This window comes from Urocitellus parryii, chromosome 6 (assembly GCF_045843805.1).
Source record: "Urocitellus parryii isolate mUroPar1 chromosome 6, mUroPar1.hap1, whole genome shotgun sequence".
NCBI classification, from domain to species: Eukaryota; Metazoa; Chordata; class Mammalia; order Rodentia; family Sciuridae; genus Urocitellus; species Urocitellus parryii.
Window position 1 is genome coordinate 172,790,854 of NC_135536.1, and position 23,882 is coordinate 172,814,735.

Genomic DNA, 23,882 nt, shown 5'->3' on the forward strand with positions numbered 1-23,882 from the left:
TTAAGAAGGGTTTGGACAGAGGCTGAGGAGTGTCTCAAGGATTCTCAAGAAGAGGACACCTATACAGAGACCTGAAGAAGAATCAGGAGGTGACAAAGGGAAGAGAGTCTCAGACCGGGTGGCAGGAGACAAAAGGGGAAAGAAGCTGAGTCCCTAAATGATAGACTTATGTCTGAAGACGTGCTCTTGAAGCAGTGGGAGAGTACTTTGCTGAGCTGCAAGGAAATGGTGTTCTAAGCAACACAAGAAAGCAGTAAATGCAAAGGTCCTGATGCCAAAACATGCCTGGCACCTTTCAGGAACAGCAAGAGGAGCAAGGTGCCTAGAGCCGGGAGCATAGTGGGAACTGGGGAAAATGAGATGGAGGAGCTGGCTCATCTCACAAGAGTCTTGCATGCCATGAGACTGTCTTTTGTGCAGAGTGACACAAAGAACCATGGAAAGGTTGTGAGTAGAGGATTGACAGATTTAAGGTCTGGGCACCGCCCTCCTCCCCCATCCCCCACACCCCTGCAAGACTGTAAGCAATAAGAGGGCAGCAACTTCGTTCCCTGCCAAATCCATAACCCTTGGAAGCGCATCAGGCCATAGCCAGGCCTCAGGAAATGTTTGAACAAGTAAATAAATGGAAGAGTGAAATGAGGGGATGAGATGATGAGTCTCATTTCTCTAAGGGACCTTCCTCCCACCGGGAGTGGAAGACCTGTTCCTCCTCTCATCCTCCGCCCCGCCCACTCCCGCCGTTAAGCTGCTGTCCGCGCTGCCGCCTCCAGAGGGCGCGGAGCGGCGGGGATTTCCGCACGGAGGGTTTTGCGTGAGGCACCTCGTGGGGCGGGGCCTGCGGGCGGGCGCCCAGCGTCTGGGCTGTGTCGACCGCTGAGCGGAACGCGGCAGCAGGTTTGGGGCTGTGCGGCGGTAGCCGGAGCGGTTTGAGAAGCGCACGGGGCGAAGATGGCGGCGGAGCGACAGGACGCGCTGAGGGAGTTCGTGGCGGTGACGGGCACCGAAGAGGACCGGGCCCGCTTCTTCCTCGAGTCCGCCGGCTGGGACCTGCAGGTAGCGCCGCGAGGCGGGCCGCATCGGGTGGGCCGGGGACTGCCGGGCGCGGGCGCTTGGCGCTTTAAGCCCGAGGCGGCCGAAGCGCATAGTCATCCCTGCCCGGTCGGGGCCCGACCCAGGCCTCATGGTGCTGGGGCCGCTGGCCACGCGTCACCGGCCCCGCTTGGGAGTCGGGGAACGCGGGCCAGCCCCCGCCTGCCCTACCGGATCTGTTTCCCCTCTGCCTCTCCCGCTCGCGGCGTTGGCTAGACTTCGCGCACTGCCGCAGCAGCCACCGCCGTGGAGAGGGGTCGCCTGGGGGCGTGGCTGCCGCGCCGGGCGCTAGTCGCAGGCCGGGAGGGTCGGAGCCGCTGGCTCCCGGGTGGAACCACGCTCCCGACGACGCGATCCTTCAATTCCGTAGCCGCAACGTGGCGGCGGCGGAGGGAAGAACCTGGCCGTGGAGTTGGCCCACGCCCCCTCTTACCTAATGCTGGGAGAAACTACCCCTGGGGAGGTGGCGCAGGGTTGGAGCCTCTTCCCCATAGTTAACTCAACTGTAAAATGGGAGTTTCTTGGAATTTACTATTTAATTCACTGGCACGTACTAAGTGTTCACTAAATACTTGTTGAATAAGAAGACAAGCTTCATGAGACAGGGATTTTTGCACACTGATGAGCCCCCACTGCCTAGAACAATGCCTGGCATGTAAGAAGCCCTCAGTAATTAATTATAGAAGGAGTTGCATAAATGTTCTTGGCCAGCCTACGTTTTAAGTAGATGATGATGAATGACTAATATTTATTGAGTACTTACCACAAGCCAGGCACTGTACTAACTGCTTTACATGTTTTATGTCATTTAACCTTCACGTTTTACAGCTGAGGTTTGAGATTAAGTGGCTTTGCTCAAGGAAGGCCTTACTGGCTTCCAAGTGGGAGATAGAATCGGAACTCAGTTCTATCTGATTCTAACCAAACAAGTAAAGACTCGCCCGGTTTTATGGATGAGGAATTAACATCCCAAAGGACAAGGAATGTGCCCAAGGTCACACAGCCAGTAAGTAGTGGAGTTGGGATTTGAACTGGATCTGCTGACAGCACCACTTAAATTGCTTCCCAAATGTAAGAGTTAAAGCATCACATACCTGAACAGGCAAAGGCCCTGTGCTGGGCAGAAGTGCGAAATAGAAAATCTTCTTCCTGAAAGCACATAGTATAATGGTCAACAGGTCATCTATCTCATTGTGTCTCTCCAGGTGGAGAGAGTGGCTCATGTATGTGCTGTGACTTACCCAACAGGGCCAGGACTTGAATGCAGGCTCTCTGAATGTCAGTTCAGTTCAAGTTTCAAGATAATGCACTACCTCCCAACAGGCTGATATGTCCCATGTTGGCTCGGTGCCTCCTGTACACTGACTATATACATTCAGCGTCTCCTTTAAATTAGGAGTGGTGTCTTCATCATCTCTGTAGACCTCAGTGCTCTTTCTTATTTCTTTGTGCAGAGTATATGATTAGTAAATACGTGTAATTGAGCTGGTGAGAGACATATAGTCACAAATGGCCAAAGGACTCTTATATAGTCCTTCTGTATGCATAGAGCTAAGATGTGATTGTGCTTAAATCTTAATCATCTTATCCAGTATGCAGGGTTGATGGGACAGGTGTCCCCATTTCCCAGAGTAAGACACTAGGAGCCAGGCACAGTGTAATCTGTGTAACCTGTAATCTCAGCAATTTAGGAGGCTGAGGCAAGAGAATCACAACTTAGGGAGACATGTCTCAAAATTAAAAGCAAAAAGGCTGAGGCAAGAGAATCACAACTTAGGGAGACATGTCTGGAAATTAAAAGCAAAAAGGACTGTCTTCTGAGTGCATCTGAAGTTTAAGATGTGACTTAGTGGTAAAGCCCTTAGGTTCAATCCGCAGTACCAAAGAGGGGGGAGGAGGAAGATAGAAATTGGGCTTCAGAAAGAAAGGAAAAGTGGCAATTTGGAGGGACTCCACTTAAGAATGAGGATCTGAGCATATTGCCTGGGATCAAACCTGGCTCTACTCCTTAGTAACCATAACCTTGGGCAATTTTCTTAACTTCAGAGTGCTTCTGTATCAATATAAAATGAGACAGTAATAGTACTAATCGCATGAGTTTCTGTGAGGAATAAATGAATTGACACATGTCAAGTGCTGAAAACAATTTGGCACATAAATAAATGTTCAATAAATACATGCTGCTTTTACTTTGTAAAATATGAATGAAGAGTATCTTTTTTCTTGCCCTTTTTACCCCTTAGTGGGTGGAATTTCAGGTGACATGAAGTCTAACAGTTCATCCACTACCTTTTGGTCTAATTTTCTATGGCCCCAGACACAAGCCATCTTGTAAGTGTAGGCTGTGTCTATATTTTTGTTCCTTTGTGCTCAGATGAGCTATGTATTAGGTGAAGGGCTGTTTTAAGGGTCCCAAGGTACTACCTCTCTGTTTCAGATCGCGCTAGCGAGCTTTTACGAGGACGGAGGGGATGAAGACATTGTGACCATTTCGCAGGCAACCCCCAGTTCAGTGTCCAGAGGCACAGCCCCCAGGTAAGGGCCAACTTCACTTCCTGCTAAATGAGCGTTTCCAGCAGTGATGAGGAGCTAGTTTCTGACTTATTAGAGGATTCAGACCTGGATTTGTGAGCCACTGGGTTCCAGTGAGAAAATTAGACCAAGTGTTGACTAGTAACTCCCTGAAAGCCTCATCATTTCCTGTGGAGAAGCATGTGTAACTCTTACCCAAGTGTTGTTATAATCTAATTCTGGGAAAAACTACAGAATCTATTTTTTAAGATTTTTGAGGGCCTTTTATTTATGAAACACAGGGAGTGACTACTCCATCTCTTGACATTGTTAAGCAGAAGCCAGGCGACTTCCTTTCAGTGTCACTGTAGATGTAAAGAGATTAGGTCAGATGCCTTTTGGGATGCTGCTTCGATATTTTAGGATGGCTGATAATGCTGTTAACTAGTATAGTGGCACACATCTGTAATTCCAGCTACTCCAGAGGCTAAGGCAGGAGAATCACAAGTTCAAGGCCAAGCTAGGCAGCTTAGCAAGATCTTTGCTCAAAATGAAAAGAGGGGCTGGGATGCAGTGGATAGGTGCTGGCATAGCATGCACAAGTCCCTGGACAGCCATAAAAAGAAAGAAAGATAAAAACAAGTCTTGTAGAAAATTAACCTATGTAACCTACCCCTTCCAAAGTTGATTTGGGGAGGTGACACAGTGTTAACCTCTGGGATCCCATTTGCATCACTTTTTTGGCCCCTTGCCTCCCATGGCAGATCACTCTTGTGATCAATAGAGTGGGACAGTGCTGGTTATTTGAATTTGAATTCAACCCCAAATGCAAAAAGGATATTTCTTTGCCATGATGTGGTAAATTGTCTGTCTTCTGAGTGCATCTGAAGTTTAAGGCCATGTCCTCCCTTTGAATAAGGAACACAAAGTCCAAATCTCATTGCTCCCTTCACATCTTTCGCAGCCTCCCATCTCCAGAGAAAAGAGCTAATAGGAAAGTGATCTTTGAGTTATTTGCAGGTGTTAAGCTGTGAGGTGTTAGTAATGGCATATTGGGATTTTACTGCCTGGGATTGGTTGTTAGGATAAGGGTCATTCTTGCAGCTGCTGGTAGAGGTGGCTGATTTCCTGGAACATAAACTTTTGATATCTATCGTGGATCACTGTTGGGATGTTGACATGTCAGAAATACCAAGGGAGAGGATTAGAAACTTAGTTTCTAATGCCAGTCACAGGTACACTCCTCTCCTCTGTATTATCCTAAAGTCCCCTCAAGACAGTGTTCATTAAAGTAGGGGCTCAGGAACCTAACTGCCAAGTTTAAATTCCAGCTCTGCTACTTCAGAGCTTTGTGACCTTAGACAGATTACTTATCTCAATCCCTCAGTTTTCCCCACCTGTTAAATGGAAATTATATTAGTGCCTGCCGCACAATTAAATGAATCAGTACATACATAGCACTTAGAGCACAGTATATGTTATCTCTGTTCTCATTTTATTTTTATCATTTTGGGCGTCCGTTCTCAACTTCTTGGTTCTTTGTACCCTGTCCCATTCCACAGCAAATGCATATGTTTAAAAATAAGCATTAAAGTAAAATAATCAAGGAAATAGAGTTTAACGGTAAGCCTGAAAGGAATGAAAGACTAGGCACACATTTAGGCCTAAGAGGCCTTGTCCCATTGTCTTGATTAAGCCTTGGTTTTGGTAATGGACTTTGGTGAAGCCTAGGAAGAGGAAGAGGGAAGGCACTGTTTGTTCTGTCATTGTCCTTGTCTAGTAGGAAAGTGTCAACTGTATTCTCACCATAAGCCATACTTGTGCTAGCACCCGAAGGGATCTGAGGAGTGCCTGCTTCCTGCTGACCTGGCTGTTGCAGAGTATTTAACCTGCTGCTGTCATCTTCTCACCTTCCATTTATCGTGCCACGACTGCCCTGTAACCACAATCAGTGAGCTCCTTCGTCACTCTAGGACAGGGATGTTTGATGTGGAGCCTGAGAACTCCTCCTAAGAGAAGTCTATGGAATGGATATGAGTTGCTCTACACATTAACTGGAATTATAGGCACAAGTTTGTATGTATTTTGGCAGATACCTTTTTTGGTAAAAGCGTCCATACCTTTTATTACATTCTTAAAGGAGTAGACCTAAAAAGATTAGCACTTGCTATGGAAGGAGGTGTAAAATCCTCAGTGATAACAGCTGACGTTTATTGAGCACTTAGTAGGTGCCAGGCTCTGAGGTAAGCCTTTCCATACATACCTTTTTAGTCTTTACAACAACCCTGAGTTGAGTACTGTTATAGTTCCCATCCTACAGATGAGGACACTAGAGCTAGGCTTCTTCCAAGATCGCACAGTTAGTAAAACAAGGGTTTCAGGTCAGGGCTGTTCTGCCTCCAGCATCTCGGCTCTCATCCCCAGCAACATACTGCTTCTCCTGTGGGCACTCAACATCTTTCTGAACTACCTTCCTAGGCTTTCCCCTTTTCTTCATTTCTCACCTTTGTTCCAACCAAACCAAGTTCTTTGGTGTCCCGGCACTGCCTTATTTTTGGTTTTGCCCTTGCTCAAGCCTCTCATCTGAGTGAGTGCCCACACTCTTGCCCTCTGCCTCCTCCAAGTTCATCTCCATGCCCACTTCTCTATTGAGCAGTACTCCACAGTCCTGTTCTTCAGAACTCCAGTTGCAACTCTAATTCATTCACTTTGACCATACCCACTTACTACTGGGTGACATCTCCTGTGTTGTCTTGAACTCTTCCTGATATTTAACTTAATTTTTTCTCTCTAAGCAAATTGGAAGCGGAGGGCTGGCACTTCAGGAACACTTACCATCTGTCTAGCTCGTCCAGGTATTCCCACCTGTATTCTTATATCTGTCATCAGCTTTGGGAATAGACAGTGTGCTCTCCTTTCATGTGTCATGGTGCTCAGTCTTAGGTTGAATAACTCACAGATTCAAACGAAGTCTGTCTAAAACCACAGTTGCTTATACTACCATATGCTGTCTCACTGCCCAGCACCTCCCACCCCTGTCCCCTATATGCTGATCAGGCAAGAGGTAACAGTTTCTTCCAGTATTTTTCCTCTCTTATCTAACAAGATGTATAATTTTTTAGGGTTTCAGGGACTGCCATTGTCAGATTCTCCAGAACTAAATTGTCCAGTAAGTTAGCTACTAGCCTAATGTGGTTATTTAAGTTTAAAATACTGAATAAAACATTCAGTTATTTCTTTGCACTTTCCACATTTCAGATGTTCAGTAGCCACACAGATACAACATTTCCATCTTCACAGGAAGATGCTGCCACACAGAACCAAGATGACCAGATTAAAAACTGAAAATATGATCTAATAAAGGATTTTGTGCTTCTTTGGGATTCCAGGTAGTCCGAGGAATAGAATTTTGTTTTTCACTGTTCTGGGGAATATAGTTTGATGGACCAAAAAAAAAAAAAAAAAAAGGAAATTTCTGAGACATTTTGTGAAGACCATAGAATAGAGGAATCTAACGTTGGTAATATGCCCGGGATGTCCATGCCATAAGGTGACTCTCAGAGCATTACTCCAAAACAGTGGTCTCAGACTTGAGGGTGCATCAAAATTGTCTGCAGGGTTTCTTAAAACTGGATTGCCAGGTACCCTTCCCGGAGTTTTTTATTCAGGAGGTTTGCATTGCATAGGTTTACGGGTGATGTTGATGTTCCTGATCAAGGACCATGCTTTCAGAATTGCTGTTCAAGAGAAGTACTTGAATGTGCCACAGTATGCAAAGGACTCTTTCTCCATCAGTACCTCAACCATACACAGAAAACCCAGGAAGCTAATGCTGGGGTTATTACTGTTTACACGTGAGAAAATGAAGACTTAAGAGAATTTAAATAGCATGCCCAAGATCCTACAGTAGGAGGCAGAACTGGGATTGGATTCACATACATTGACACCAGAATCTGTCAGATACCTTCAAAATCTAGATGTGTGGATTTGGGTGGGGGAGGAGAAAACCTCCAACCAAAACCAGAGAAAGTGACTTGCTCAAGCAGACATACGTGTGTCTGTATGAAAGAGTTTAGCAACAGGGGGAGGGGTTTTCCCATGGATACTTATCCTAACCATATCACTGGAGGAGACTTTGGGCTGATTCTCTCTGAACTCCCCTGAGGTGAGCAAGTAGAAGTAGCCTGTCTGGGCACCATAGAGATGTCAGCACTCAGATCCTTGTGAACTGTAGTGTATTTAGCCAAAGGAATGTCCAGTAGGCTGTTCAGCTAGCTCAAGCAGGGATTCTCTCACTTCTTGTTGAGGGAAGCTCAGAGCCTCTCTTATTCTCATTATCTCCTTAAAAATCTTCAAGATGAAGCTGGAAATTTAATCTTTGTAAACAACTCCTCCTGTCTAGCCTCATGAAACCTCTGTTAGCCTCTACTCCCCATATTCTAGGAAAGCTATTTTTTCCTGGGAGAAATACAGAAATATTTCATCTATAAAATTTGTGTCTTATTGTCCTTGAAAAACTAAGCCTGTTCTTGAGAACTAAACTAGGAAGAAAATAGTAGTGTAAAACAGCGTTGGAGGAGAGAGTTCACCCTCCTCAGGCCTCTGTTAGTGTGCTGTCCTCACCTGCACTACAATGCTTTTTTCCTAAGTATTAATAAACACCTTTTTTTAACTGACCTGCAGCAGAAGCAAGCAGGGCCTCTCTTCTCCCGAGGCTGCCCACCCTCATGTTCATTTCATTTCTGCTTCCTGGCTCCTCACCCTTCCTGCAGTGTGTGACTGTATATTTGCATATGCAACTTCCCTGTAATGCTGTACAGTCCCCTTGCCCACCAGCCTAACCACCATTCATGCACCTGGTTGCCTGCCTACCAGTTCTTTGGCACTAGTCCACATGTGGTGTTTTAGCTAGGTGTGGTATCACATGCCTGTAATTCTAGCAACTTGGGAGGAGGATTACAAGTTTGAGGCCAACAAGACCCTGTCTCAAAATAAAAAAGTAAAGTTGACTGAAGGGGCTGGGGTTGAAGTTCAGTGTAGAGCGCTTGCCTAGCATGTGTGAGGCACTGGGTTCGATTCTCAGCACCGCATATAAATAAATAAAATAAATGCCCATTGACAACTAAAACAATATTTTTTTTCTTTTTTTAAATTGGCTAGGGATATAGCTCAGTAGTAGAATGTCCCTAGATTTGGGGGCGGGGGGTGGAATGGTATTTTTTAATGTTCTTCCAATTCCCTCTTAAGAGGCTCATATTTATGAGGCCTTATGAGCTGTCTCTGGGCCCCTCTGGCACAGAATTTAATGGATGGTTGCCTGGCCGGTCTCTTCTATTATGGGATGATCTGTACAGACCCAGCATCTATTCAGTGCCTGACATGCAGACATCCCTCAGTATTTAAAATTTAAATTATGAAAACAGTTATCCAGTAGTATGCTTTTAAAGAAGTAAAGACCTCATTGCCCCCCTCCCAGGACAACTTATGTTAGATTCCCCATAATATCATAATATTATGATATTACCTCATAGTATCACTTTTTAATTTATTCTCAGTCCTGTGTGGCTTTGAAGAAATAAATGCCACATTATTTTACAAATAAGCTTAGGGGAAGTTAACCCTCATCTACATACAGCTTCTCATCCCACCAAAAAATAAATAAATATATATATACACACACACACACACACACACATATATATATCTCTAATTCCATTGTTCTCAACTCCGAAGCTGGTGATGGGGTTACCTTCTTTAAACTCCCCAAAAATCATTTTGCTCCTTTCTGTGTCTCCAGTGATAATAGGGTGACATCTTTCAGAGACCTCATTCATGACCAAGATGAGGAGGAGGAGGAGGAGGAAGGACAGAGGTAAGTTTTTGATGGGGCACATCCCACAGTGGTGCTAGATCACCTAGAGCAGGACATGGAACACATGTGGGTCACTGTTAGTCTTACTGCTGGGGATGGGGTACATTCTAACCGTACTCCCTATAGCTTAGAAGTGATCCCTGTCCCCTGTTACTTTTCCCTCACCCTTTTGTAGTTGTATGGGTTTGTCTTGTTAAATTGTTTTTAAAACTGTGTATTTATTGATGAATATTATGGGACAGGAACAAATCAAAAGGAAAAAATCATTCACATCAACACAGACATAACCGGGTGTCAGTACTTCTGATGTATTTCTTTCCAGCTTTTTTCTTTTTACGGATAAAGCAGTACATCACATAATAAATAGAGTAATAGGCTTCTAAATGTGTGCTCCCCCAATACACACACACAGATTGATTTTATTAGAACATTTCTAAAAGTTAAAAACAATGTCCATTGTGGAAAATATGAACTAATATAAAATATAACATTCACTTACCCTTTGATAACTGCAGTTAATATTTTGGTATATTCCCAATGGGTCTTTGTCCTGTGAAATATTTTGCAAGGTGAAGATCAGGTTTTGGTTTCTTTTGTTGGATTAATGCTAGGTCTTAAGCCCTTCATGTCATTAAAATTCTTCATGAGCGTGTTCTTTCTCTTTTTGCCACTGACCTACATCCCAAGTCCTTTTAATTTTTTGAGACGGGGTCTTATTAATTTGTGTAGGGTGACCTTGAACATGATGACCTCCTGCCTCAGCAGCCGCCCTGGTCTCTGGGATTACAGGCATGTGCCATCACACATGGCAACTTCAGTGGCTAAATAAAATCTGTCATGTGGACTAACCAACATTTAGGTTGTTTCCAGTTTTTGTTTGTTTGTTTGTTATTTGGGGGTATTTTGGATTTTGTTTGTTTGTTTTTGTCAGTACTGGAGATTAAATTCAGGGCCTTGAGCATATTGGGCAAGTACTCTATCACTGAGATGCATCCTTAGCTGTTTCCAGTTTCTTTACTACTATAAATATCAGTGCAGTGAGCATCTTTTTGTATTAATCTTTGACCCAATTTCAGGTTATTTTCTTACAATAATTCCTGGTGTGGAAATACCAGGTCAAGGGCATGCATATTCCTAAGGCTCTTGATCCTAGGCTCCCAGTTCTTAAGCCAAGGCTTGGGGATCCTTTAGTGAAAACCTTACAGTCTGTTGAGCAGAACTGTAGCTGGACTGAATGGGAATAAACTGGCTTCAGCCTCATTTTATGGGTTTTGGTTCTCCATGGGTCTGCCTTGGTCCACCAAATATTCCTTAGAAACATTGTATGTAATCATGGAAATGCAGCTTCCTTGAATCGGTTAGTCTTTGGCAAGAGGGCTGAGAAATTATGTGTTCTTCTATTTCACCTATATTGTGTTCCCTAGAACCTTCATTTAAATACAAAGTTCAGTAACATACGTTAATTTTATGGTTTTATATTCCTTGAGTGAGATGTGTTGTCATTAAGTATGTGAATGCTGGGCTCCTAAATGGCCTCCACCTTTTCCTCTCCAGCCCTCATTATTTCACATCCATAGCTCCCTTGGCCCCTCAGCATTTCAGACCTGAAATGACACTGCCCTGTCAGGACCTAAACTTTGCTTCACATTCCCAGGTGAATTCTAGGAATTAGAGGATTGGAACTAATTTTTCTAGGTTTTGTGACTTGGCTGTGACTAAGAGTGATAAGAAGGCAGCTGCTATATGACAACTGGTTTTCAGGCTCAAGTTTAAAAAAAAAAAAACAAAAACTACTAATTTAATCTCAAGCCACCCTTAACCCATTACCAAGCCCCATGTGGTTGTGTGGGGGCTTGTATTTGAGATCTGGGCTTCCCTGGCCTTCTCAAGTACTATCACCTCTGGTTCTCCAGTGTGTGTCATCACAATGGTGAGGTGAGTCTTGGGGGAGCTCTTGGTGCTGTCACACCACCTCACGTGTGTGCATTACTCTGCTTGTTCTTTTGCATACATCTGCTGATTTGAACCTCACCGCCCTGACTTAAGGAGCAGGTAGGTAGGGCATGCGGTTCCTCCCTCCCATTTCAAAGACAAGGAAAGTGTCCAGAATAGAGCACTGGCTTACACAGGTCACAGTGGCAGAGCCAGTGCTGGAGCCTAGCTGCTTGTACTAACCCTGCCACTGCCACCATTAACCCAGAGCTACTAGAGGTAGCCTCACCTGGCTAGGACTGTAGTTGCTGTCTATTGAAGAGATGTGGGGGACGATCGGTTCCCGGCTGGCATGCTCCTGTGCTGGCACGGTGCTGTGCATGCCTGGAATGCCCTTCCCTGACCCCTTCACCTGATAACTCATCCTCAAGACTCAGCCTGGAAGATGCCTTTGTAGGAAGCCGTGGCTGTCCTCCCCTCTCATTGTGCCTGAGTCCCCTTTCTGACGTCATGGCTGCTCACATTGCATTGTGCCTGCCTGCCTCTGTTGTATGTGTCCCCAACTAGCCAGTAAGTTCCTTTAAGACAGGCATTGTGCCCTTTTCTCCAGTGGGCCCAGCACTGGGCCCAGAACCTGGTGCATGCTGTGTTTGTTTTCTTTTTGTTTTCTGTGTGCATTTAGTGTTAGAAGCTTATTTTCTACACAGGTTTTATGCTGGGGGCTCAGAGAGAAGTGGACAGCAGATTGTTGGCCCTCCCCGGAAGAGAAGTCCCAACGAGCTGGTGGATGATCTCTTTAAAGGTGCCAAGGAGCATGGAGCTGTAGCTGTGGAACGAGTGACCAAGAGCCCAGGAGAGACCAGTAAACCTAGAGTGAGCATGAAGGTCCCTGTGTATGCCCATAAGACCCAGGGTTTGCCTGGAAAAGGAGACTTTGTTCATCCAGTCAGTCTTGACTGGTTTGTCCCCCCTCCCCCCCCCCCCCGTTTGCTTACTTGGTCTCCTATGCAGAAAACTAGTATAGTTTCTCCCATCCTTTAACATGCAACCACAATTGGGGGCAAAATTTTCAAACCTTTGGCCTGCAGTCTAGATTCAGTCCTGCAGGCGTGTTGTCTTGGCCTATCCAATTTGACCAACTCAGGGTTTTTTTTGTTCTAATTGACTTTAATTGACACCAACTTGATATAAAATCTGAATTTCTGCCTTTGGGGAAATGAAAAAGACTTTGGAATTATCTGCTCCTGGATTCCTACATGGCTGTAATTAACTAGAGTTTAATAGCTGTTTCATCTAACTGTGCTCCCCCTCCCCTTTCCTGTTTTTACCCTAATCCTGGTTACTTAATTCATCTGCCATAGTGCCTGGCCCTGTGGGCACTGAGTTACTCAGAGAAAGCACATCTAGTGGTGAATAAGCGTGATCAGAATCCCTGCCTCTTTTCTTTCACTCACCTAAGATGCATCATTGAATCTAAGCCCTATCACCAGGTGTTTATGAACTTGTCCTTTATAGCCATTTGCAGGTGGTGGCTACCGCCTTGGGGCAGCACCGGAAGAAGAGTCTGCCTACGTGGCAGGGGAAAGGAGGCGGCACTCCAGCCAAGACGTGAGTGTGCCCGCCTTCCTCGGGGAAGTTTGGGGGCTATTTTGCCCTTTTTTCTGAAAGGGATCAGTTGTGTGTAGTATGTGAACCAGCAGCCTCTTAAAGAGGGGGGGGTCTGTAGAAATGGTGTCCTTGTGTGGTCTAAATAGAGGGGCTTATTGGGGCGCCTCTCATCTGGCTGGTCAAGGGGCTGGTGAGAAAGGATGGTGGGGGGTGGGGGGGGATGGCCAGATGAAGTTTTTTGGGCATTCCATGGATCTCAGACATATGGACATTGTATCTAGGATTCTCTATTTTGCCTTATTACTTGTCCAGTACTTTTTTCCATATGCATAGGGACCTTCTCCTATAATTTGCAATCATACCATATGAATAAACTTTAATCTTTTTAAAACATTAATATTATGCCACAAACACTTTCATGTAGCCTTGTGAATAGTTCCTTTTTTAAAATATACTTTTAGTTGTAGATAGACACCATACCTTTCTTTATTTTTATGCTGAGAATTGAATCCAGTGCCTCACACATGCTAGGCAAGTGCTCTACCACTGAGCCACAACTCCAGCCTGAATATATGTTTAAATCATTTTGGATTTTGTTCCAAAATAAAAAAGTCAGAATTGAAAGTAAAAATCCTGTCCTCTTGTGGCAGCAGTTACTAAGGCATTTGTTTTTAGCCTTCTAAACTCTTCTGAGAATGCATATAGGGAGTTGTTGTTGACAGAAATTGTAGACATCATTTTTTTAATGATTGCAAAATAGTCCAGGAGTAGATTTACCAGGGTATTTTATTAAAACACTAGCTACATACCAACCACACTGGCAGTCCTACAGAGGAGCAGGCCACAGCTTCAATCGAGTCATCTGTCATCTGCTCAGAGCCAACTCACCAGTGAGTGGCAAAGTCAGGACACAACCCCAGGCTTCCTTAATACAATGCCTATGCTCCCAGCTTGTACCGGGTCACCTTCTTACTTTAGGTTAATGCTTATTTGCTTTGTTGTTTATTGGTTTCCCTTTGCACACATGTGTATATGTATGTTTGCTTGTCTGTTTAATAATGTGGTGAAATAGTAAAAGCTTACTCATTTGCAGGTTCAAATCAGTGTGCTTTCCAGGTTCCTGTCAATGTTTTAATTGCTTACCACCTGCTGGACTGGTAGCACATGTCTGAAATCCCAGCAACTCAGGAGACTGAGGCAGAAGGATCACAGGATCAAGGATAGCCTCAACAACTTAGCAAAACCCGTCTCAAAATAAAAAATTACAGAGGTTGGGGATGTAGCTCAGTGTAAAGTACCGCGGGTTCAGTTACCAGTACCAAAAATAATAACAACTGCTTACCTCCTGTCATCCCAGGTTCATGTAGTGCTGAAGCTCTGGAAAAGTGGATTCAGCCTGGACAATGGTGAACTCAGAAGCTACCAAGACCCAGCCAATGCCCAGTTTCTGGAGTCTATCCGCAGAGGGTAAGAGTAAAGCCCTCCTTTGAGTTCCAAATAAGTGAATGAGATGGCAATAGGAAAGGACGAGGCAAAACATTTATGATTTGAGAAATAAATTTTTTGAAGCAGGTTTAGCACAGTTGAAATACAGATGAACAGATCTGCTCCAAAAATATTGTGTCCATTTTTCCCCTTTGGGTCTAGAGCAAAGCCAAATGGCAAAATAAGAAATAGTTGTCCACTGTGACCAAGGAGACAAGAGAAGATAGAGGTAGACAGGAAGCCACTGGAGCAGCAGGTCCCTACCAGTGGCACTCTCCTTACCCTCCATCCTGCCCTCTGCAAGCCCCAGTATTGCCTTTTCCTTCTCAGGGAGGTGCCAGCTGAGCTGCGGAGGTTAGCACATGGTGGGCAGGTGAACTTGGATATGGAGGACCATCGGGACGAGGACTTCGTGAAGCCCAAGGGAACCTTCAAAGCCTTCACTGGTGAGGGCCAGAAACTAGGCAGGTAAGGAAGAACACTGGCCAGGCCCAGCAGACCTTGTGTCCTCACTGTGGATAGCTTTTTACCATTTTCAGAGGCATTCAGATTTTATTTTTATGGGAGGAAGAATATGGAGAGTGTGGGCTTTGGGATTAACAACCCTTATAGGCAGGCTGCCTTCTCTCAGGGTCCCACTCAGCTTTGACCGTGGCCATGGGTTCACTTTGTCAGTGTTTTTCTGAAGGAACTGTTGCATTTGACACTCAGCAAAGTGACCCTCTCTTGCCAGTACTGTCCTGGTTTTACACGCAGAAAGCCTCTGCTCTTTGGCTCTTAGCTTGCCCTTGGACACATGGTTGGTGTGTGGCAGAGCTGGGATTGGTATTGAAGCCTTCTAACTGGCATTCCTTGCCATGCTCCTGCACAGCAAGACACCCTCTCTGCCTTTCTCCTCACAGCCATCTGAAGGACTCAGAGCCTGGTGTGCCAGCAGCGAGGCCCTTTTCAGCTTCTGGCTGGTGCTCTCCTGGTTTCCCTACCTCCCTGTTGTCTATCCTTGCCAAGGAGCAAGAATCAGAGCTCAGGACACTAGAGACCAGTGGTTTGTGACTTACTGGAACCAAAATAGTTACATTAGCTGGCCTGCTCGCCTCATCCATCTGCCACTTGGAGGGTGCCTTTCTCAAGTGAACTTCCATGGTAGCTGTGATGAGCTTTGGAGAGCACCCGATTTTTTTTTTTTTTCCATTTGTTATTAACCCATGAAGTCCCATCATTCTAGATGTGGGGCACCTGTAAAAAACTTAAATCAATCAACAAATATACCATTTATGGTAACTTTTGAAATAAATGTTTCTGGAGGTTTTTGTTTATTTGGGGGGTTTTGGATTTTGGTTTTTTTATCTGCCTCCCAAGCTGCTAGGATTACAAATGTTCACCACAGCAACCAGCTAGAGTTCTATTCTTGTTTGTTTGTTTGTTTGTTTTTGTTTTGTTTTGTTTTTTTTAATTTATTTTTTTTTTTTGTAATTTTTTTTTTATTGGTTGTTCACAACATTACAAAGCTCATGACATATCTCTTGTTTGTTTTATACTGGGGGTTGAACCCAGGGTGCTTTACCACTGATATCCCCAGTTCTTTTCATTTTTTTATTTTGAGACAGGGTCTTGCTAAATTGCTGAAACTGGCCTCAAACTGAATCCTGCTTCAGCCCTGAGTCACTGGGATTACAGGTGTACACCACCGGGCCTGGCTGAGTCTCAGGATTTGAAATTATGACAAGAAAGTATCTTAATGCCAGTTTTTTCCACTATGAAGGCAATGAACAGTTAGGTGGCTGAGGGTCTTGCTCTGAGAGACTCAGTTTCCTTGTGACTTGTGAATGTTTATAGTGTTTGCAGGGAGATACTAGAAATGCCTTGTTTTCTAAAGTCTGCTTCAGCCTCTCCAGCCTCTAGGTGAAATGCCCTCACTTTTGCAGTAGCCCACATGGGAGCAGTTCTCAGGAAACTGGATACAGGTTGGTCCTTTGGACAGAAGCGTGCATCTGTCCTACCTGGTGAACTAATGCTCTTGAGCATCTCACTCTGAGGCCCAGTGATGGAGGTTTCTCCTCCACCCCATCCATCCTGAGAGCAGCATTGGCTGGGAGTACCTTGTAGGTGACTTCCACTTACAACCCATGGGTAGACAGTGCTATTGCCAAGTGATGGCAAACATGATGGGGCAGAATCTTGAAAAAAGATAGTAAGCAGCTATTTGAGGGGTTTTCTCTGTCGGCTGAGCACTGAGTCATTTCCATGCATTGTCTCCTTTAATTCTATTTTGATCCTCAATCTACAGATAAGGATTTTGAGGCTTGGAGAGGCCAGGCCTTGCCCAGGGCCACATTGCTGGTCAATGTCACGCAGGGTTCCCTCCAGTCTCTGTTCTTGCCCGTCTTGCTGAAGGAATCCTAGATGTTCTTCACAGCCACGTAGACATTTTTGTATATGCCTGGTACAGTGCATATTTTTAGCTATTTTCTCAACCTTGGAAAGTGTGCTGAACTCTTACTAATGAGGAAACTGAGTCTTGGGGTCAGGTTCCTGAAATCCAGGCCTTAATCTCTCTGACTCCCGGATCTGGCACAAGAATGTGACAGTGTTAAAAGAGCACAGGACCAGAGCCAGACAGCTTGGCTTGTATCCTGGCTCTACCTCAAACCAACACTGATATCTTGGGCAAATTTTCCTGACCCCACTACACCTCCATTTCTTATCTGAAAAGTGGAGGTGATGAGCCCCCATCTTGTGGGCTGAGGCCTAAGTGAATTCATATGTATGAAGTGTTCAGCGTAGGAATTGGCTTGGTAGAGGTACTTCATAAGCAGCTCTCGTGTTCATCATGCTGTACCATGACATGAATACCTGTCATGTGTACTTGGACTTGTTCTTAACTTGAGGGGTCTGCTGCTTGTAGTCTAGTTGTAGTCTAATGCCCCTAAAACTAGTGAACAAAACAGCTTTAGAAGAGAGGAGGCATTTACAGGCACTTGCACTATTTCCAGGCGTCTCTTGGGCCTGGGACGGTGTGATTTACCTGTGGGTTCTGCCCACATTTGAATCCCATGTGCTGTGAGGCTGATAAGCAGGAGCAGTTCCTTATGCACAAATGTGGCAAGCATTCGCCTCTGAGCTCAAGTTTGTCTTCTCTAAGCCTATATTTCACTTTCACAGAAAAGAATGTTGACTTTTTGTTATTTTTTGTTCCCGGGCAGTGTTTCACACACTGGTTTCCCTGACTTCTGCTGCCGGAGGTTAATAAGTGTAACACCTGAAAAGGGCCTGGTAGTCAATGAGATGCCGTCACTGCGCCTTTCTCAAGGCACTGAACATGCTAATGCCCTGTGATGCCACTGGAATAGTATGTGATGTTTCCTAAACCTTCCTGCAGGTATCTGAAGGGACAAGTGTCCTATGGAGCACACTTTGAAGAGCACCTTCAGTTGGATTTGCTACAAATACCCTTTTTTATTGATTTATTTTGGTATTGAGGATTGAAGCCAGGGCTACTCTACCACTGAGCTTACACCCCCAGTCCTTTCTTCCATTTTTATTTTGAGACAGGGTCTCTCTAAGTTGCTGAAACTGGCCTTGATCTTGTAATCCTCCTGCCTTAGTCCCCCAGGTTGCTGGAATTACAGGTACCACTATGCCTGGTTCCGCAAGTATGCTTTTTTTAGGTCATAAAAATTGGAAGAGTTGTACGGGAACTTATCTAATTAGGTGCTTTTGAGGAGAAGCCATCAAACTCTTACCTAATGACCTTTCTTTGCAAAGTTCTGGCCCAGCTCATCTGCTAGGAGGAAGGCTAAGAACAAGGCAGGTGGGTGGTTTAGTGGCAGGAAGGCTCATGGAGAACTGGGAGTGAGTTGTATGTGCATTTCCATCACCCAGACTACTTCATGCAATTCTTCTTTAATTTTCACAACAACTAAGCAAGACAGGCAGCCTCAACCCTGGTTACCAGTCCTTGCTAACTGCTGGGTGTAGTGTTACATGCTGTAATCCCAGCTCCCAAGAGAGAAGGCAGAAGAACCACGAGTTAGAGGCCAACCTTAGCAACTTAGAACCTGTCTCAAGTTAAAATTTTTAAAAGGCTAGGGATGTAGCTAAGGGTAGAATGCTTGCCTAGCAAGTGTGAGGCCTGGGTTCAATCTCCACTACCACACATCAAAAAAAAGTCCTGTTACATTTGTTGAAATTAGGGGAGCTTGATTAACTTGCCCAAGGTCACTGAGCTAGTGGGTGAATTCACACCCTGGTCCACCCACTTCTAAGATTTGATCTCAACACTGGCAGACACCATATCCTGTTCACTGTATAATGAATCCCAACAGACCTGGCACTCGTGCCAGTGATGGGGGTGAGATGGGGCCTTTGGGGGCACCTGTATGTGAGATACACACATGAATGAGGTCGCGGGCCTGAACATTTCATCCCAGCTGGTCACTTGCCAGACTGTGCCAAGGCTGCCTCTGCCACAGACATGGAGTGTTCCCCTCAGCTGCTGTTGGCTCCTCCAGTCTTGAGCCTGTCTCTTCTGCCTCAGGCTTCCTCCCTTCAAGGCCTTGGGCAGATGAGGACAAGTAACTGGCCCAAGCCTCCTCAGGAGAGAGGGAGGCAGCAGTGACTTGGTGCTAGGGTGGATTCTCCTGGGCCCGCGAGTCCCTCAGGGCTGGGATTCCTCCTGTCTGGTCTCTAGATCAGCAGCACCAAACACAGGCCAGGATCACATCTGATGTCCACCAGCATGCTGAGACGAGGTCCCCCCCCCCCCCCCCCGTTCCTGTGCTGATGTGCCTCTTTCCCCTCAGCACGGCCCCCCAGTTGTTGAACACGAGCTCCCCAGCCCAGCAGGCGGAAAACGAAGCCAAAGCCAGCTCCTCCATCCTGATCGATGAGTCAGAGCCGACCACAAACATCCAGATCAGGCTTGCTGATGGCGGGAGGCTGGTGCAGAAGTTCAACCACAGCCACAGGTACCGCGTGTTGCCTGGCCTGGCCTGGCTTTGCTAGCAATGACTTGGAGCCTGGGAAGCAGGGAGCTGTTCTGAGCATGAACAGGCTTTCCCTAGGCAGGGAGGAGGGGCACTACGAGTCTGAAGTCTTTGTCCTCCTCTTCCATTAGTGTGCCAAGGGCAGCTCACTCCTTCCTGTGGGTCTTGTTCCTCATCCTTGGGATTTTTAAGTCACCAGATTCTTTCTTCAAAGGAGGTATCATACCAAAGCCTGGGTACAGAATAGATCAAATTAGAACTGCTATAGTTGGTGGAGGAGGAGGGTTCAGGGCCCGCACCTCACCCACCTGGCCTCTTCCACCTCTCTCCCCCAGAGCCTCTGAAAACCACTAGGCTATTAAGATTTTTCTGGATCTGGTCTTTGGGAATTCTGGGAATACCTGCTCACTGTCTCAGGCTGTCTGGGATGGGTCAGGCCAAACTCTCCTCTGTGTGTTAGATGGAAAAAGTAAGGCAACCAGAGCTTAAGAGACCAGCAAGGGAGGTGCTGAAGGGCTATCACCAATAAAGATATGTGACAGCCCCTCTTTTGAGAGCAGGGATGTCTTTAAATTTCATCAGTCATGGGCCAACCAACCCTGGACCCATATGTGGGGCCAGGGTTTGGCATGTAACAAGCCCAGGTGTGAGCTGGAGCCTCGGGAGGCTTGCCCAGGTGTGAGTTGAAGGAAGAGTGGCCCGTTTTGCTGACCTGAGTTATTGCCTCAGTTTCAGTCCACTCAGAAGCCCCAGAAGGATACTTTCACCCAGGTGGAAGCCTGTGCCGGGCACTGGTGAGGACTGGTCTTCCCAGGCCTCGGGCTGCATCTTGCATCCCCAGGCCTTGAGCTGGTGGAGATGCATAGAATCTAGGGGTTGGAGGAGAAGGGAACTTCGCGGAAGCACTCTAGGGAGGAGGCTGTTCCTGGGGACATCATTCTCATACCAGGTTCAGGACACAAGCAGCAGGTAGAGAAGGGATTCCTGGCCCTGAGGAGTTGCTGAAAGAGCTTCGAGTGCCTCTCAGGAAGGGACAGTGATTCCAGCGCATCCCAGAGTGTTTATTTACAAACTTGATCATTGCTTGAAGTGAGGTGGAAACCAGGAGCAGGCGAGGCTGCCCTGGGAGAGGCATCCCGCTGAGGCCCACGGTGTGGTCAGGGTTCCCAGCAGGAAGGCAGAGAGCTTCTGGGGAGACTGAATGTGGTAGGGGAGTGTGGCCTGATAACAAAAGAGGGAGAAGGGGATGAGGGGGAGGGCAGGCGTAGGCGGCCGTGGCAGCGCACTGGGGATGTTGGGGTTCATCTGAAGGAAGGGGGGGGGCTGGCCTCATACTGACAGCTTGGCTGCTGCGTGGAAAGGGGCTCTGGATGGACTCGTCCTCTGGGAGCCCGGGTGGTAGGCACCAGGGAGGGTCCTGCTCACCGCCTCCGCCCACCCCCACTCCTCCAGGATCAGCGACATCCGACTCTTCATCGTGGACGCCCGGCCAGCCATGGCTGCCACCAGCTTTGTCCTCATGACTACCTTCCCAAACAAAGAGCTGGCTGACGAGAACCAGACCCTAAAGGAAGCCAACCTGCTCAACGCCGTCATCGTGCAGCGGTTAACATAACCACCTGGCCGCTGCCTCATACCCTCCTGTGTCTCCACGCTGCAGCCCTGCCCCGTGGGGATCAGCCCTCCTGTCCCTGTGCACACCCAGCGGTCCAGTGCCACGTCTCCTCCGTTGCTCTGGGTCCTTAGATCTCAGTTGGACATTTGTTTTCTTCTTAGTTGCATTTCCTGGGTTTTTGTGACGATCAATGAACTTTAAAGAAAAAAAAAATAAAAACAACCAAAAAAATTGAAGAAATATCACCAGCATGTTGTATGGAAACTCACACTGAAGTAGACTTTGATTGTTATAAAATCTTATCTTGGCCTGGTGGTGGGGGGACTTTCCTTCCATCCTCCATGAAAATTGCTGTGGCATACGACACATCCACATCTCTCCCGCCACCCGAGAGGTGACCAGAGGATTTCCCCCGCTACAGGGAAGGAAGGGGCTTCGCAGCTGCTTGCTTCCACAAGAGTATATCATTTGTCACAACTGCTACACAAAAGGCCCCTGAGGGATGAGGCCTGGGCTGTGGACACTCCCTCCTTCAGGAGAAAGAATTTTGCACTGTATGCCCTTCTCTCAGCCCTGACCAGCTAAGCTTCTGTTCCTGCCCCAGGCCTTTGCCCCCTGCCACCCAGGCTGCTCCCTGGTGATTCTCAGTTGTGTCATGCTTTGTGTGCTCCACGTGTACACATCTGTAGGGCGAGGGGGGCATTTTTCCTTTGGATACAATTCATGCCAACCCAAGTAAGTGCAGTCTGGGTATGTTGGCCTAAGAAGCAGAGTCAGAATGGCACTGAGCTTTTCACTAACTGTGTGGCCAATCGAGGGTTGAAAGGTGGCTGTCCTGGGCTACAAGCGCCCTTTGCCATGTTGGTGTTCTTTTTAGTTTTATGACCGGGCTGAGGATGGAACCCAGGGTCTTATGCATGCTAAGCAAGTGTTAAACGTCCCTAGCCCCCATGTTGGTTTGCAAGAGTCTTAAAATGAGCAAATTTTGAGGACAAGTGTAACATCAGCATGTGACTTTGGGCTGCAGGTCTTACCCACAGTGATCATCTGCCCTGCTGACCTCCGACTTGCAGCAACTTGGGCAATGGTTGTGGCCTGGTGAAGGTCCTCCACCCCATCACTTTGCTTCCTCACCAGTGTGGGGAGGAGGGACACCTGGTCTTGGGTGGGACCTTTTTCCACTGACTGAATCTGCCAGCCTTGTCATAATGTGCCTCCCTCCCCCTCTGCAGCAGTCAATATCAGTCACTGGCACTTTCCTGCTTGGCCCCTTCCCTGCGCCAGGAACCGGCATTAACCACAGGAAGGGAGGCAGAGGAGCTTCTGGAGAGACCCAGATTCTCAGAGCTGCAGAGGGCTCATGGTTTCAACCAAGGCCACCTGAAAAAGGAACTTGGTTTGGTGCTTCCCATCCCAAATCTCCCAAACACAGTGTCCTCCCCAGGCTGCAGCATCTACCATGGTGTTCTCTCTGGTGGCGAAGGTAACTGCAAATCTGGAAATATGAAAATTACTGTCACCTTGACCATTAAAATCCAGAATGAGGACATTGGAGTTCATACAGGTTGCTTGGAGGGAATTAGCAGCCATCCTGAATGCTTTGGTATATGACAAGTGTCCCACTTATGGTGCCAAACCTAAAGCCCAAACCACAGACTAGGTATGAGTGGGGAGGTGCCACCAGCGGCCTCTAGAACCCATGTCTAACCCCAGCCCTGTGTGCAGGCATTCAGGACTCACTCCCTGCCCTGCCTACCTACATTCAGGCCCTCCAGAAGAGTTTCTGCTTCATTAATTAGCACCCATCAGAAGATATCCTGAAACACCCAGTTACACCCTGCCTCACCTATAGTAGTTTGCAGAGGGCTCTGGGATTTGCACCCAGCCCTGGGACGGGAGTGCAGCCCACTCTATCTATAGCTGATGCAGTCCAGACAGGCCAGCATCTGGCCCAAGGCCAGAGAGAGTGCACTGATCTGATTCTAGGCTGGGGAAGGAAGTTTCCAGCCCCCGATTTTCTGTTCTGGTGGCTGAGATGAAAAGGTCCTTTCACCCAGAGGGGATTCTTGGGATCCTCAGCCACTAGTCCCAGGGCTTCTTAATTCAGGGCGTTGTTCTCCACTGGAGCATTTAGGGTCATCCCAACATGGCTGGTGTTAATGGGCCCAGCCTAGCATGCATTGTAACACCTGGGATGTGTCCCGGTGGAAAGACACCCCAGATCCACCAGTGAAAGGGCAAGTTAAGTATTCTAATGCCGATTCTCTAACAAGTGCAGTCTAAACTAGTCCCCTGGGACAGATGCTGTTTGGTCTTGCTAACCATGCCAACATCCCTCTCAAAAGATCAGGTTGCCTCCTCGGGAGAGAGCCTGGGAGGAAGTGGCCTGTGGGGCGAGCACTGGGCATATCTTCATGCTTTGGATGACATCGTCAGAGTGCCTTCCAGAGGGCCAGCAGCCCTGTTTGCCCACCAACAGCACAAAGCATATCCTTCCCTGCCAGGGCCTTCAAGATAACCTGGTGCTCATTCAAGAAATGCAGCTGGTGAAGACACGTGGGTTCCCTGCTGCTCCCTCTAAACCAACCCCCAGGGAACTGCTGCCTCCAGACACCCTCCCAGGCCCAGATAATAGGAGATCTTCCTGTTTTCCAATGTGCTTGATTCCCATGTCTGGTATTCCGCTGTGGCCTCCCAGTTCCCTCTTCCTGGCCAAACTCTTCTCAGGCCAGGCCAGAGAAGCAGAGTAAAAAAAAAACAAACCTGCCCTTGGACCATGGAC

General features: G+C 46.9%; 1 protein-coding gene across 1 annotated transcript; it reads left to right on the forward strand.

The window, feature by feature from the left end:
* Positions 1-912: 912 nt before the first annotated feature.
* Nsfl1c (NSFL1 cofactor) lies at positions 913-22,647 on the forward strand. Its single transcript, XM_026402109.2, has 9 exons — positions 913-1,056; positions 3,530-3,627; positions 9,401-9,475; positions 12,115-12,280; positions 12,923-13,015; positions 14,373-14,482; positions 14,831-14,968; positions 19,303-19,467; positions 20,938-22,647. The coding sequence occupies exons 1-9, from the start codon at positions 952-954 to the stop codon at positions 21,098-21,100; spliced, it is 1,113 nt and encodes a 370-aa protein (XP_026257894.1). The 5' UTR covers positions 913-951; the 3' UTR covers positions 21,101-22,647.
* Positions 22,648-23,882: the final 1,235 nt, after the last annotated feature.

Coding starts and splice junctions, on each gene's coding strand:
- Nsfl1c (XM_026402109.2), top strand. CDS start 952: ATGGCGGCGGAGCGACAGGACGCGCTGAGGGAGTTCGTGGCGGTGACG. Junction 12,281..12,922: donor GAGAGACCAGTAAACCTAGA/GTGAGCATGAAG, acceptor TGTCCTTTATAG/CCATTTGCAGGTGGTGGCTA. Junction 14,969..19,302: donor GAGGGCCAGAAACTAGGCAG/GTAAGGAAGAAC, acceptor CTTTCCCCTCAG/CACGGCCCCCCAGTTGTTGA.